Raw genomic sequence first — 16929 nt, 5'->3', positions numbered from 1 at the left:
TGGATATCCTAACTGGGCCTTCCTGAAAGCAGAGAAGAAACCCAAACAGGACTCCAGTCAGCCAACAGGTGAAAAGGAGGAACCCAGACCCAGACCAGTGGTCATTCCATATGTTGAGGGAGTATCAGAGAAACTGAGACGGTTATTTTCTAAACATAACGTCCCAGTGGCTTTTAAACCCCAAAATACATTACGGCAAAGACTGATTCATCCCAAAGATCCAGTCCCCCGGCACAAACAGAGTAATGTTGTGTATGCTGTTCAGTGTCAGGAGGGCTGTGATCAGTCTTACATCGGAGAAACTAAACAGCCACTGGCCAAAAGGATGGCCCAGCACAGAAGATCAACATCATCAGGCCAGGATTCTGCGGTCTACACTCATCTCCAGGCCAGCGGTCACTCTTTCAAGGATGAAGATGTTCACATCCTGGATAGAGAGGAACAATGGTTTGAGAGAGGAGTAAAGGAGGCCATCTTTGTGAAAAGAAATCGTCCATCATTAAACAGGGTGGAGCCTCCGGGTTCAACTGTCCCCCTCTTACAATGCTGTGATTGCTAGTATCACTCAGCCCTCTGTGAGTAGTAAACAGCCATCAGTGTGCTAATGACCCATTGTTAGGCTGATGGTCCTTCTTGAGCATGTGATCAGCTGGTTTTGGTTGTCAGCAGCAAAACTGGTTGATCCACTCTGAGAAGGTGCTATTTAAGAGACTGAGCTGAAAACAGCACCTCAGACTGAGGAAGTCTCTCGGATGAGAGACGAAACGTTTCTAGATTTTTTTGTTTTGTTTTGTTTTTTGTTTTTTTGAATGTCCAGAGGACCAGATTGAACTTTTTTGGATTTTTCTACCTGGATTATTGAGCATGCATCAGAATAACAACAAAGGTTTAGCATTCCTTGAAGGAACGCATGTTGCTTTTTATGTCATAGTTTCTATATTAGATGATTCCTGGATGAGAAATAGCAGTGTTATAAGAAATGTATAATGTGATTTTGTGATATGGTGCAGGCAGACCGTGCTGTGAATGACTCTCAGCTACTACCACATCAAATTTTAACTCCATAGCCATAAAACTGACTGGTGTATACAAAATTTTGTGTTGTCTAAGGTTTCATGGCTGTGACTCCTGTCTTGATTTGGACTGATAACAAAAGATAATTAATTATAGAAGTAGATCCAATAATTATGCCCTAAAGGTTTAATTAAATTCAGCTTAGTGGTTCAATAAATTACAGATGAATTCAGACAAACAAAGATGACTGCAAACTGTGAGGGTTAAGTTAGTTATGGGCAAAATTTTCAATTAACATCCAGCACAAAATAACACTCAGAATATATGTTGTGAATTATTCTCAGCTTCACACACTGAATTTAAAGTCAACATATTTAAAACTGACTGGTTTGTAGCCATATTTGTTTTAAAGGGTAGTTGGCTGTGGCAGCCATCTTGAATCCTGTTGACTTGGACAGTTATTAAATTAAAATGTACTTCCAATGATTACTGTACCTTCTCCAAGATTCATGTAAACCTATGCAGTGGTTCATGAGATATTTTGGTTATAGACAGACTTAAAAACGTACACACAAACATCAGCAAAAACATGATCATCTGCATTTGCACAACAATTGTAAACTTCTAACCTTTTTATTTTTGCTCCTAAATTGAACACAATGGCTAACATTATTGTGCTCATTAAAATCAGCCCAGACAATTTGGGTGGTGTACTCTTGTGGATGGAATTGTGGGAAATGCATGCACAGTCAGGAAGCAGAGACTCACAACTCAGTGAGTCACCAGGCAATCTGGAGAACATGCCCTGTGGCTTAGCTGTGATAGCGCTGGCACACACAGAGGCCAGACCTCAGACAATCTGGTGAGGAGAACAGACTTCACTGTCTCTGCAGCAACTTATCTCTTTTTAAGATAGACTCCATCTCCCTTCTGGGGAGGCATCTGAGGCACAACAGTGAAGAGAAAAAAACAATTAAAAAATGCTTCTGTGTCTCAAGAGAGGCAAAAGCATATTGGTTCTTATGGTGGCCCTGAGGTGTAAATGACCAACATTTGAAAAAACAGAATTACATTTCAAAAAACAGAATTACATTAAGCCAAGTGGAAGTGGCCAAAGCAGAAGTGGCCAAAGCGGAAGTGGCTGGAATCACATTTGAGAAAAACGGAATTACATTTCAAAAAACAAAATTAAATTTGAAAAAGCACAACAAAACCAACAAAAACACAACATTTGAAAAATGGAATTACATTAAGCCAAAGCGGAAGTGGCCATAGTAGAAGTGGCCAGAATCCCATTTGAAAAAATGGAATTACATTAAGCCAAAGCCGAAGCGGAAGTGGCCGAAGTTTGAAAAAAACGGAATTACATTTGAAAAACTGAATTAATGTAATTCAGTTTTTTCAAATGTAATTCTGGCCACTTCCGCTTTGGCTTCCGCTTTGAATACAGCACCTCAGACTGAGGAAGTCTTTCGGATGAAAGAAAAAAACGTTTCTACATTTTTTTTGTTTTGTTTTGCTTTTTGAATGTCCAGAGGACCAGATTAAACTTTTTTAGATATTCTAGTCCAAATCTACTAAACTTGTTGCATCAAACTGAAAAAGGACTCAAGGCTGTAATTGCTGCCAAATGTGCTTCAATTAACCAAGTAAAGGGTCAAAATACATATGTAAATAAGATCTTTCAGGGTTTTTAAATATTTTTTGTTAATATGATTTAGCTTTTATTTTATTTATGGTGTACTGAGTGTAATAGCTTAATGAAAACCTTTTTTTTTTTTTTTTGGTTTGTTTGTTTGTTTCCAACAATGATAGAATCAGGTTACAATATAACAAAAGTGCCCAGAGTCTGAGTAGTTTCTAAATCCACTTTACTTAAGATGGACAGGCATTAAGAATCATCTTATATGATATTGTTCAAAATGAAATAGCAAATATGTTGTGGTGGGTTTGCCCATAATCCAAGAGATGTCAGTGCAAACACTGACTGTAATCAGTAAAAGGCAAAAGCTGACATTGCAGGTGCCTAATAACCACTCATTTGACACATCCACATGCCTGTTTTAGAAGCAAACGACTCCTTCTTACCCAGAATTGGCATTGTAACCCTGACAGTTTAATCTGTGGAAGACTGGCCTCCCCCTAAATTATTGTAATTGATTCATTTAGTTTGAAATAAAGCCAGCTGCAGCTGTCAAATCTAGTGAAAAATGTATAACTATATCTAAATCTGATTGTTTCGAATAAAACAACTGTGCTGAAGATAACCCCCACAAAATAACAATAAGTTGGTTTTGTATCAATGAGATCATCAATCTAGAAACATGTCTAAGTAATTACATCACTAAAATTAGGATTTTAAATCAATACAATGAGAATTACCAAACAATTCTAGTATACTTCAGTGTACATTAAATGCACCTCTGAGAATGTGTAGACAGTAATTACAATATGATCAAACAGGCAGACTAACATCTGGTCATGCTGTAGTGGATAACAGATGTTTGTGCTTATTGTGGGTGGTAAACCACATCATGCTTGTTCATGTTGTTCATGATGTTTTTTTAGCATAATGCTCATGAGCTGATTTAGTTTACACTGTGTTTCATTTATCTTGGGAGTATAAACTTTATTCTGGTTGATGTCATGTTTGACTTAGCTGTATTTTGATCACAACTTAGAAAATCAGTAAACATTGTTAATGTGCTCAGTAACCAGGCTTACTGTTGTTAGCAATACAATCCAGTAACAATGTATTCAAACATTGAACCAACATGGTTACTGATAAAAGTTGGTCAGTGCTGTGTGCAGTTGATTTATTGAAATAGAAACTGACAAAAAAAAATGTTATTGTTTTTCATGCACAAGTCAGCCATCTTGGACACCTAGATTGTGATTGGACAGTCATCAGCGATTGGTGTTCCAGTTGATTTTGCTGACAGAACTCTTTGGTTTTGTTTGATTATGAACCAAAAACAAAGAATTAAGTGACTCTTATCTTTCAATGTCCAAAATCAAAGCCAAAAGATCTGTTTCTGAAAGTGGCTATGCAGTATTTTTGGAGCCAGAGTTTGCGCACTTAGACGGTAGGGCTTTACCCTCTATAAGAAGGTCCCACTTCACCATCCCAACTCACTAATATGATGTCACATTGTCAATCATGGTGTAACATGACACCATTTTAAAATATAATTATGTTTGCAACAAGGTCCCAGAGCAGAGGAACTGAGAGTAATAGACTCAAGCAACTCAGGATAAAAGGTAAGTGATATTTGTTAACAGTGATATTTACAGGAGACACTGGGAAGATCTGCAAAAGAGGGAGACAGGCAAGTATGGTTTCCAGGTAATGTAGTGATAAGGATATAATTAAATATTATTATTATAACAGGTTATGTGTGGTCTGACAGCACAGAGAGGAGGGCAGAGTATTCCAGGTACTGTATGTATGATGGCAGAGATGGAAATGATGAGGTAAGTAGTAACTAGTACCATAGGGGATTGTAGGCAGGCAGCCTGAAGGCAGGCTGGCAGGGAGATGAGTAGCAGGACGGGCTTAGGCCAAAAGCAAGTGGCAACAGGAGTTCCAGGACTGTACTCAGCTTGTAGACACAAAGGGGAACAGGTAAGTCCAAGAGGATGCTTCTGGAATCAAGACTAGGAGAACACAGAAAAGAACTGGTAAGTATAATTATTTGTTTTAGAAAACAAAAGCAGCCTGTCTCAATACTGATTGGTATCTGTTGTTCCAGTGGAGAAGAAAGCAATTCAGCAGTTCTTTATATCCCTGTAGCTCATTGATGGAATTGACCACAGCTGCTGCTCATTGGTGCCACCCTGCCACTCAGGAAGCTGCAGAAGAAAAAACACTGAAACCCCACAGTACCCCCTCTCAAAATTCACCTCAGTGAATCTTTAATTCTGGTCTGCTGCGTGTAAGAGAGACTATTTTGTCTGGTGCCACACTCTCCATCAATGGCGGAAATTATGCTGGATCGATGGAACAGAGACTTAAGACTCTTGACTAGCGAAGAGAGGTGGAGAGTAACCCAGAGAAACCCAGCTCTCTCTCCTCAAAAGGCGAGAGAGCCGTAGCAGATGATGTGAAAGTTTTATGGGCGTACTCTACCAAGACCAGATGTGTGCTCCATGAAGAGGGTTTAATGTTAAGTACACACCTTAGAGCGGCGAACAGCTCCTGGTTACATCGTTCCATCTGGCCATTAGACTGGGCATGTATCGCAATGTCAAATTGGATGAGGCCCCAAGAGTGCTGCAGAAAGTCTTCTAGGCTTGAGAGATGAATTTGGGTCCTAGGTCAGAAATAATAACAGTGTTGCCATGAATCCTAAACACAAGTTGAACCAGGAGCTGGGCTGTCTCCAGGGCAGAGGGAAGCTTCACCAGAGTGACAAAATGAGCAGCTTTAGAAAACCTATCAATGACAGTAAATATGACTGTGCTATCCTCGGAAGGTGGTAATCCAGTGATGAAATCCAGGGCAATGTGAGACAATGGGCCACTTGAGAGTAAGGGTTGAAGGCCAGCTGGATGTTGGTTTCTGCTCTTGTCAAAGGTGCAGGCTGGGCAAGCAGTAACAAACTCCTTGATGTCATTGTTCATAGAAGGCCACCAGAAAAGTCTCTTAGAGAACTAGAGCATATGGTTAATACCAGGGTGACAGGTTATCTTGTTGCTGTGTACACATTCTAGGACCTTGCTCCTTACTACCCAGGGAACAAAAAGCTTACCCACAGGACCAGATCAGGTTCTAACATCTGAGTCTCCTGGATGACCTTCTCAGTGGTGCATGTTAGGGCCCCAGTGAAACAGGAGGAAGAGAGGATGTTCTCCTCCATTTTGGGATAATCTAAGGCAGAGAACTGTCTTGACAGCGCATCTGGTTTACATTCTTGGATCTGGGTCTGTAGGTGATGAAGCAATTAAAGCATGCAAAATACAGAGACCATCGGGCTTGCCCAGGGGTTTAGCGTTTTAACATTTTGAATGTAAGCCAAGTCCTTATGACCTGTCCAAATGATAAAAGGTATCTCAAAGCCTTCAAACCACTGCCTCCATTCCTCTAAGGCTAATTTTATAGCCATCAATTCTCTGTTGCTAACATCGTTTTTTTTTTTCAGCTGGTAAGAGGAGACAAAAATATCACAGGGGTGTACCTTGTCATTGGTCTTAAATCTCTGAGAGAGTACTGCCCCAACTCCAAAGTCTGAGTTGTAAATGGTAAATGGACTGTACTTATATAGCGCCTTTCTATCTAATCAAGATACTCAAAGAACTTTACACTACAATCTGTACCTCATTTCCTCATTCATACAGCACTCTACTAGATCTCTACAAAGCTAATTGAACAAATCATTCTAAAGAGACTAATCAGAGCTTTAGATCACATTCATACACCAATGGAACACACATCAGAGGCGATGAGGGGTTCAGTGTCTTGCCCATGGACACTTTGGCATGTGACTGCTGGTGGATTCAAACCCCCAACTCTTGCATTGGAGGACGACTGCTCTAACCACTCAGCCACAGCCGTCCGCCTCTAGTGTAAATTGCCTTGTGCAGTCAAGACGAAACAGGGTGGGTGCAGAAGAAAAAAGTTGCTTTTACTCACCAAAGTCTGTTGGCCTCAGGGATCCACTTGACTGCTCTTAAGGTGGAGGTCAGTTGGGTGAGAGGTGCCACAGTTCTACTGCAGTTCTTGATGAACAACCTGTAGAAGTCGACAAATCCCAGGAAGTGCTGAAGATGCCTGCAGTCCTCAGGAACTGGCAACTTTGCTTCACCTTTTCAGGGTCAGTTCAGACTTGTCCCTTTTCAAAGATTAAACCAAGAAATGACACTGAAGTCACATGAAACTCACATTTGTCAGCTTTGACGAATAACTGGTTTTCATGAAGATGCTGAAGCACAACTCTGAAGTGGTGAGTAAACTGATGGAGATCCTTGAGTCAAGTCCTACTGAAGGGTTCTTCTTTGTATAATACCACAAATACGTTTGACCACACAGCAGGTATATAGCTTGTCCTTCATATCTTTGATTTCAGAGTTATGATCCTGTGTCTAGTAATAATATATGTCAATAAATACACAAAATACATATGAAAACTGTCATGACCTCCGCTCTCTGCTACCTGCCACACCCACTTCTCTGCCACAATCATGGTCTTCACTTCCACTCTATATAAGAGCTCCATCCATGCCAAGTCTCTGTCAGATTATCAAACACTTTATGCCAGTAGATGTCCAGCATTTATTCCAAGCCCACACCTGATTTCCTTGGCTCAACCTCATGCCTATTTCCTGGATTCTCTGCATTGTCTGCCCCATGTCTAATTAGTTCTGCTCGTCTAATTCTGGTAACTGTGACTTATTTCTGTCCATGGATTTTTGGATTGAGGATTCCCCTCTGGATTTGTTCTCTGACCTCGGCTACCCCGTTTATGACCCTTGCTTCACCACTTGGACCACAATTAAAGTTTGTCCTTCTGTCGGATCTGCTCTCAGTATTAAAGACCTCTCTCTCCAGCTGCTTGCCTACCACTTATGATGACATCATTACCACCACTTTCACCACTTCTCCAAGCTCTGTGAATTGGCTGTGCATCTCACCGACCTCCCCTCACCTGCCTGAGAAGGTTAGTGGCTATTTCCTGTTTTCATGCACATTCTCAGAGGCCTACAACATACAAAAGTGTCCGCTCCTCAGACCTGTACCTGTGAGAAGATCCAGACTCCCACCAGCAGCCCAAACACACAAAAACTGTCAAAACGTTCTTGGTATCTGGCTGAACTTTTGAACCTTAAACTTGGGTCTTGTCTGACAAACATTATTTTCAACCATAATTTTTGTTGTTTCTAAAATGATCCTTGTAAACGCAGCAATAATTTCTAAAAACATTTTCATCCACACCAACATGCAGTGCTGCAACAAAAATACATTAAAACAGGATACAAGCCATGAACAAAGTGTAAATTCTCATACGAACTGTAAACACAAGCAAAAAATTAAAGAAATATGTCAGTGTGGCAACTGTAAGAACCAAAACAGAGCCTTTCTGTGGGCTGACAAAAGAGCTTAAAGGTATAATAAAAACTGTTATTTTGACCAAATCAATGCACTGAAGTAGTGTCAAAACTACTTACAAAAAGAAAACACTGGTAGTATCACAAGAAGCAGGTATCGGACTTGTCAAGATAAATGCTTGATGCTCCTCTGAAGAAGTAGGAACTATAGAGCTTTACAACGTGACGTCAATGTGTCCGCAGCGCTGTGGCCGATGGGATAGGATCACCATCTTTACTGTCCTTAATCTTAACTGTCAAAATAAAGCTTTCTTGCGGAATTTTTTTAACTCTACGTAGGTTAAAACAATTTAGCAATGGTCTGAACTTGTTGTGTTATTGGATGTAATGTCTGGTCACATGACAGGAAAGGTAAAAAGATTGAAAACGGACTTTCGTTTCATTGTTTTCTCGCCTGGAAACAACGTGAGGGACCAAACAAAAAGGAGACGAATGGCTTGGATTTCAGCGGTGAGATGTCCTGACCTTCTCCAGCATCACAAGATACCTGCTAGTTTGTTCCAGACATTTCCATTCTGGTGAGTGTCTAAATTTGGTTTGTTGGTGTTATGCCATAAATTTTTGCCATGATTTTGTCCAGGTGTCCTCATGTTTAGTTCATGTTTAGTTTATAGGAGTGGGTCAACCTGGTTTAGGTCGGGTTTATATTTTGTATGTAACGTAGTCCGAGTCTAGACAGAGTGGACATCTGTGTTATTGTGAAATAAACTGTTTAAAGTTTCTAGTGTTGTCACTTTTACTGTAGTAATACTGATCTGTGTTCTGATATGTCCTCTTCAAGACAAACCTTCATATGAAGTGGATGAAACTCCAGGAGAGGAGCTCAGTGAGGCTGCAGATGATGGAGAGGGGGGACATGAACCAGCAGCAAACAGGTACAAATACAATGTGTGAACAAAGAGCAGAAAAGCAGAAGAGCAGTGTGGGAGTCAAGGTCAAGGTTCTTTATTGGCGTTCACATCGTGTGTTGTACATGAGGTGGAATGAAACTGTGCACACAGGATCCCAGTTACATCCAACAAAAGTATAAATGAATGATGTGTGCTGAGGTTAAAATCCCATCATTCACTAAATGGAGATGTGAACTTGATGTTAAGGATGTTGAAGACACACGAGCACACCTTAGAATTCATGTGGAAAGAGTGATTGGTTGCATGAGAAACACAATGTTACACAGAAATATACCAGTTAGGTATCTGCTTACATGTGAGGGTGAAGAGGTGACACACAGATTGTGTGTGTGCTGCATTTTAGTGAACATGTGTTCTAGTGTGTGGTTGTAAATCTAATGCTAATGAAACCTGCACATGCTGCTACTGATATATGTAAAATGTAGATTGGAGAAAAAAAAAGTATTTGCTGCACTCATTGTTATGAAATATTTTTGCAGTTGAATAATATAAATGTTTGTTTTTTTCTCATTTAATAAAAATTCTTGGTAAACATTCATGAAACATTTGATTCATCATTTCAGGGAACATGTAAACCTGATGAACTTGATCCTATTTTGAAGTAAACATTTTATGTAATGAAACGTTTCTAGTAACAAATGTGATGAACATTGTGTGAGGTAATACATTTCATAGGAAAATTCCATCCATCCATCCATTATATTTTACCTGCTTCTTCCATTTTGGGTCACGGTGGTCACCTGTGCCCATGTCCAGCAATCACTGTGCGAGGGGCGGGGTACACCCTGGACAGGTCTCCAGTCCATCACAGGGACACATAGAGACAAACAACCATTCACTCTCTCACTCACACCTAGGGACAATTTAGAGTTACCAATCAGCCTAACATGCATGTTTTTGGTCTGTGGGAGGAACCCGGAGTACCCGGAGAAAACCCACGTGTGCACGAAGAGAACATGCAAACTCCACCATGTAATATTAAATTTTTAATGATTATGAACACAAATGCTTATGACAAAACACATGGAATTTGAAATTACATTCAAAAGTCTTCTAGACTTTACATAAGGACTTTGGCTGTGCTTTCTGACTATTTTGTCTTTGATTCATAATGTAAAAATGTACGGCCTAATCGATTAAATAATCTGTCATCTTTATCACAGCAAATGCGTGTTTCATTGTATGGAAATGTATTCATATTTCACAGCTGAAAATGTATTTTTTAATGGTCACTTTGTGCTCATCCTTTTCAAATTCAGAATATAAATTTACTGACAGTGAATATCACATTTTAGGAAACTCATTTGAATCAGTGTCCACCATAATTGGGGTAAGATGATTGACAGTCATGTATGCAACTCGTTTAGTTTACTCCAAAGTAAAAAAAAATCATGCATTTGTGCAAAGTTCACACATTTACATGTTTGTGTTTATTTTATTGTTTTCATACAGAAATAGGTGACAGTCTGAAAACTTTTAGCCTGTAGAAGTTAATTTGCAGTCTGTCCTTTGGGAATTTAAACATCCCTCTGCAACTAAACAGTTTTTTCTGACTTTCAGTCTTTGTCTCCAGCTGAACAATGGCTGCATGAAAACTAATATAACCACAAGAGAGCAGTACCAGACCCTATTCATAGGGCAAAGAAACATTCATGTATAAACTTCAAGCATAATTTAAATACAAACGCAGTGTTTTATTTTATTTTAATTTTGCTGTTTCGGTTGATTAAACGCTAACAGCATTTATTTGTGGTTATTCAGTTATTTAACTGGTAGCTCTAGTTTTGTTTAGATATATTTCTGCCCCCTAAAGGCCACCAGTTGTCTGATGGTTCACTGGATGAAGATGATTCAAAGACAAGCAGCTAAAATGTCACTGTCAGAGCAAATTATTTATATGTGGATATTTAGACTGAAAATGACCATTTTTAAAATTTGTTGTAATTCTAGAGCAGAACATTTTAAATAGTTTTGAAATTAATGAATCCAAATATTTCAAAAAGGCTGTAAATTAAGTAATAAAATAAAATAGAGGTCATGTTTTAAAGAATGTGTAATACAGTGGACTGTGAACTCGCAAACAAAAACAGTTCAGACCATAATATCTTATATGACGTTGCAGATATTTTCATTCACAAGCTTTGAAGAAATCACTGTTATTTTTCAACATAACCTGTTCTTAGTTTAAAACTCTTTAAGAAAAGGACAGCGATATTTAGTCAACTTTATTCAGTGAAGGATTCTCCCATTAGAGCTGGATTCCAAACTGTTTTCTCTCTTTGTTCATGTAGGTGAGATCATGCTGATGGGAAGTTGAGCACAGGGATGTGAGTGGACCAGTAAAGATGACCCTGTTGGCAGGAGATGGCTCAGACTACGACTACAGTGCCCTGAGCTGTGCCTCTGACACCACCCTCAACCACCCTCCCCAACAAGAGGAGGCTCGCAAAGGAGCCTTCTACAAGAGGGCCCAGCTTGTCCCAGACCTCAGAACCATCCCTGACAACATCTCCCTGTCCAGCGCTCGGAAGCTCCATGTCATCATCAATGTGGGGGGGCTGCGCTACCAGCTGCCCTGGACCACCTTAGAGGATTTCCCTCTGTCTCGTCTGGGTCAGCTGCACCTCTGCAGCAGCTTTGATGAGATCATGTGCATCTGTGATGACTATGATGTCACACACAACGAGTTCTTCTTCGACCGCAGCCCCTGTGCCTTCCGCACCATCCTGACTTTCCTGCGGGCGGGGAAGCTGCGCTCCCTCAGGGAGATGTGCGCCCTCTCCTTCAGGGAGGAGCTGCTCTACTGGGGTGTCCCGGAGGAGAGCCTGGAATGGTGCTGTCGCCGGCGTCTGCTGCAGAGCCTGGAGGAGTTGGAGGCTATGGAGAGAGCAGAGGAGGAAGAGGAAATCCTGGAGGATCTGTTGGACTCAGAGAATGAGCGCAGGGAGAGAATGGTTGAGTCTGGATTCACTGTGTGCATGAGCAAACTGAGAGACATGGTGGAGAGGCCTCAGTCCGGCCTGCCAGGGAAGATCTTCGCCTGTTTGTCAGTGCTGTTTGTAGCCATCACTGCCGTCAACCTCTCCATCAGCACCATGCCAGACATAAGGGCGGAGGAGGAGGAGGTAAGCTCATTTATGATTTACACAAGATAATCATAAACAACATTTTGGAATGATCCCAAAGTTGAAGAAAAAACAAAAGCTCATTAGTACAAAAGATTTAATCCAGAAAGGCAATAAGCGATATTCAAGTCAAACTCCAAAACTTTATACACATGCAGACAAAATTCTTTGTTTATTTGTATTAAAGAAATTAAAAATATACAATGGTCAAAGAAATAAGTTTGAATGGAAATAATAAAAAAAAAATATATATAAAAACAACTCAAAAAAATCAGTAATTGCTTCAGAATTCTGGGTGAACTGAATTATTTTTAAAAACAAACTAAAGAAACTGGTCTTGACCAGAGCCCTATGAAGAGAGAGTTGCGACACTCTTTGAACTCGCCGATACGCGGTCACGTGGTTCATGCAGCTCTCAATAGTTCCAAACAGTTCATCTCTGTCAGTCAGTTTGAGCAGCAGCTGGCGCAACATAACACAAAAATCGACTTTTCTTACTTTACCTGGCGTCTTTCAGTAATTATTGAGCAGTAACGAACTGATTACTTAACTGATTATTTCACAGACTATGCATTTTATCAAAGCGTTTTTAGAAGCGGCTGATACATTTATCATTATAGAAGGAAATGAGACTGCAAACACATATTTGTTAGAAAAAAAATGTATATGCAATACAATGGTCAATATAGCGATGTCAGTGTTTTATAACGTTACACACGTTAAAAAAAGATCAGAGTAACACCTGTTATAAAGCTGTTTCTGATGTTCTCTGCAGGATAATGCTCCACCTTGTCCTCCATGCAGCAGTTCAGATCTGCTCCAGCTTACCTTAGATCATCTGGATGAATTCTTGATTTCTATAGAAGATATTAATTCAACCTTTATTTAAACAGGTTCGTCCCATTGAGCCACGAGGACTCATTTACAAGAGAGACTGAATATAATTGTTGTATTTGTCGTTTTTTTATGGAACCAAGTACCTGATAACTGAGTTGATTGTAGCCTGACAACTATTGTAAAATTGTAATTCATTGATTAAAATGTTAATTTAAATGAAACTTTCTAGTTAAAATCATAACAGATGACAAAATAAGCATTAATTGTGCAAAAATAAATTTCCAAACAATTTATTATAAAATATGCAAAGTGTAAAACAAGCAAGCTTTAATAAAGTACTTTTACTGCCATTTATACTGTTTGTTAATGACATCATCTCAAGTCAGCAGGAGCACCATCATCATCATCATCACAACAACACAAAGTGAGAGCTGTAAATTTAATCTGCACAAACATTTTCAATCAGGGCTCAAAATGTTGAACTGTCAAAGAAATGTGCAAGAAATAAACTAATGTCACTCTACAGACACATTTAGAGAGAGGACAGTTCACAGAGACACAGTGAGGACGAGTGAGACTGAGACACAGTGAGGACGTGTGAGACTGAAGGAGGGTCAACCAGTTGTTCATGGACCAGAACCAGATGAGAAGAACAGCAGAACTTCCACTGACCAGTGATCTGACCAGTGATCTGACCAGTGACCTGACCAGTGACCTGACCAGTGATCTGACCAGTGACCTGACCAGTGATCTGACCAGTGATCACACAAGTTGTTCTAAATTAAACTTTGGCACGAACAGTGTTAAATAAGACATGTCATATTTTTTATTGAACAATAATCTTCATTCTAACAGTGACGTTGTAATTTCAGAGACTGAGGAAGAAACAGAAATGAGGCGAGTGAGATGAGGGAAAGATGAAAATGTGTCCTCAGAGGACGGGGACATGTCAGGATCTGATGATCCAGGATCAACAGGGCCAGGATGGATCAACAGGACCAGGAGGATGGATCAACAGGACCAGGAGGATGGATCAACAGGCAGTCAGGGAACAGAGATGAAAAACCTGAGGAACAATTAGAACAAAAAAATACATAAGCAGGACAGAAGAAACTCTCAGACAAGAAAATTAACGCAGTCCTGCAAAGAAAAATGTTAATGGAAAAGAAATTCTGACATATTTTTACAAAAGATCAGATGAAGACAACTGGCATGAAGAATAACTTCCAGCTCCATCTCAATGTACCTGTGATAGTTTAATAAGTGTTTTGTTATTGTCCTACAGTTTATTGATGCTGATATATTCTTGTAATAATTCTTATTTCTTGTTCTGTCTTGAAAGAGTCTCATCTCAACTTGACCCATGATTACCAAACATTAAACTAATAATATAAAACAACTGTAAATCAACAGTCCTGCAGTAAATACCAACTTTGTGAAGGTTATGGTGTTAAAGTAATTTTATTCAAACATCTTGATTCAGCTGTTATTGATTAATAGAAGACAGAAAATGAGATCTTGTACCTTTCTGATACTTTGAATGCAACATTCAGTTCATGAAGTCATTCTCCTGTGGTTTACCTGGAAAACATGAAAACATTGACTCATCTCCACAATCACATTTTTCTTTAATGATAATGTCACAATTTATGCTGCAGTCTTTGACAAATGATCTATAACTTTAACTAAAATACGTCAGTCTTGTTGTCATGTTGTCATCATTCTTTGTTAAATCAGGTCTCTCTTGTAAATGAGTCCTCGAGGCTCAATGGGATTTACCTGTAGAAATAAAGGTTGAATGAATCTCTCAGAACAAAAAAGGCCAAATATTTTCTAGTTGAGTTCAGTAACTGGAATTACCATAAATTAAAAAAAGACCACCTTTCAAAATTTAAGCAGTAAGATATTTTAAAATGCTGAATTAGAAATAGACTCGTTTAAACCGTCATGTTGCAGAGCAGCTGCAGTTAAAACACAACTAGTAATTTAACATGTTTCATTAAGTAAAACTGGCGACATGAAGTATTAATGTTGATAAATTGTGGTACAGAACAGTCAGATAACGCTTCACAATGGAGAAAATGTGTCGCATTTGCATCAACTTACCGGAAAAACACGGAGAATGAACTACGTTCAATGCTGAACCGCTGTTGTTTGGAACTTTTTGCCGCTGCATGACCCACGTGACTTCTGCATTCCATTCTTTCTGTGGGAGTGTCACAACTCTCTCTTTATAGGGCTCTGGTCTTGATAAAAAAATAAAAAGGACACTACATTAACCTAATATTTTGTTGCACAACATTTTGAGGCAATCCAGAGATTTCTGTAACTCTGAGACTTCTGCCCCTGTCCACAGGTGTTCTGGTCCACAGGTGTTCTGGTCCACAGGTGTTCTGGTCCACAGGTGTTCTGGTCCACCTGTCCACTGTTTTTTTTAACCCACTTGTCATGAACAAACTGCTCCAGCTGTCTCATGTTTGAAGGGTTCCTTTTCCAGATGTTTCAGCTTCCTCCACAGATGTAAAACAGGATTTAGATCAGGACTCAGAAGACCACTTCAGAACAGTCCAATGTTTGGTTCTGAGCCATTCTTGGGTGTTTTAGCAGTCAGTGTTTCAGGTTATTGTCCTGCTGGAAGATCCATTCCTTTGACTGAGACCAAACTGTCTGACTGAGCAGCAGCAGAATACCCTGATAGTCCTGAGATTTCATTATATCCTGCACAGATTAAAGACGCCCTGCACCGATGCAGCAAAGAACAGAACTGAGTTTTCTCCATGTGTCTCTGAAGATACAGGGTTCTTTTCTTTCTATGTTTCAGTTTGGGGTCTGAACAGAGCAGATGGGACTTGTTGTCAAAAAGCTTCAGTTTTGGCTGTGGTGGTTTACCATTTCATGTTATTTTTTATGTTTTTTTTTTGTTCGTTTGGGTTTTTTTTGTTGTTATTTTGTGTAGATACAATGTACTGATGCCAAAATGCAGTGCAAATTACGTATTTTAGATTGACATCATGCTCAATAATCCAGGTAAAAAAATCCAACAAAGTTAAGTCAGGTCCTCTGACTACTTTAGATTACTTAACGTTAGATTGAGCCACATGTTTTTGAAGTATTTGTGTCTGGTCTAAAAAAGTTAAATCTGGTCCTCTGGACATTCAAAAAAACAAAACAAAGCAAATCAACAAAAAAATCTAGAAACGTTTCGTCTCTCATCCGAGAGACTTCCTCAGTCTGAGGTGCTGTATTCAGCTCAGTCTCTTAAATAGCACCTTCTCAGAGTGGATCAACCAGTTTTGCTGCTGACAACCAAAACCAGCTGATCACATGCTCAAGAAGGACCATCAGCCTAACAATGGATCATTAGCACCTGATGGCTGTTTACTACTCACAGAGGGCTGAGTGATACTAGCAATCACAGCATTGTAAGAGGGGGACAGTTGAACCCGGAGGCCTCCACCCCTGTTTAATGATGGACGATTTCTTTTCACAAAGATGGCCTCCTTTACTCCTCTCTCAAACCATCGTTCCTCTCTGTCCAGGATGTGAACATCTTCATCCTTGAAAGAGTGACCGCTGGCCTGGAGATGAGTGTAGACCGCAGAGTCCTGGCCTGATGATGTTGATCTTCTGTGCTGGGCCATCCTTTTGGCCAGTGGCTGTTTAGTTTCCCCGATGTAAGACTGATCACCCTCCTGACACTGAACAGCATACACAATATTACTCTGTTTGTGCCGGGGGACTGGATCTTTGGGATGAGCCAGTGTTTGCCGTAATGTATTTTGGGGTTTAAAAGCCACTGGGACGTTATGTTTAGAAAATAAACGTCTCAGTTTCTCTGATACCCCCTCAACATATGGAATGACCACTGGTCTGGGTCTGGGTTCCTCCTTTTCACCTGTTGGCTGACTGGAGTCCTGTTTGGGTTTCTTCTCTGCTTT

General features: G+C 39.8%; 1 protein-coding gene across 1 annotated transcript in view; it reads left to right on the top strand.

The window, feature by feature from the left end:
* The first annotated feature begins 11374 nt into the window (after nt 1-11374).
* kcng1 (potassium voltage-gated channel, subfamily G, member 1) overlaps nt 11375-16929 on the top strand; it is a 39636-nt gene continuing 34081 nt past the window's right edge. The window contains exon 1 of the mRNA XM_037683880.1: nt 11375-12154. Coding sequence (XP_037539808.1) covers nt 11375-12154 — 780 coding nt within the window. The remainder of the gene's footprint in view (nt 12155-16929) is intronic.

Source organism: Nematolebias whitei, chromosome 11 (genome assembly GCF_014905685.2).
Source record: "Nematolebias whitei isolate Nwh7 chromosome 11, NemWhi1, whole genome shotgun sequence".
Lineage (NCBI taxonomy): Eukaryota > Metazoa > Chordata > Actinopteri > Cyprinodontiformes > Rivulidae > Nematolebias > Nematolebias whitei.
Note: the sequence above shows the minus strand (reverse complement) of the source record. Positions and strands in the feature narration are given on the sequence as shown.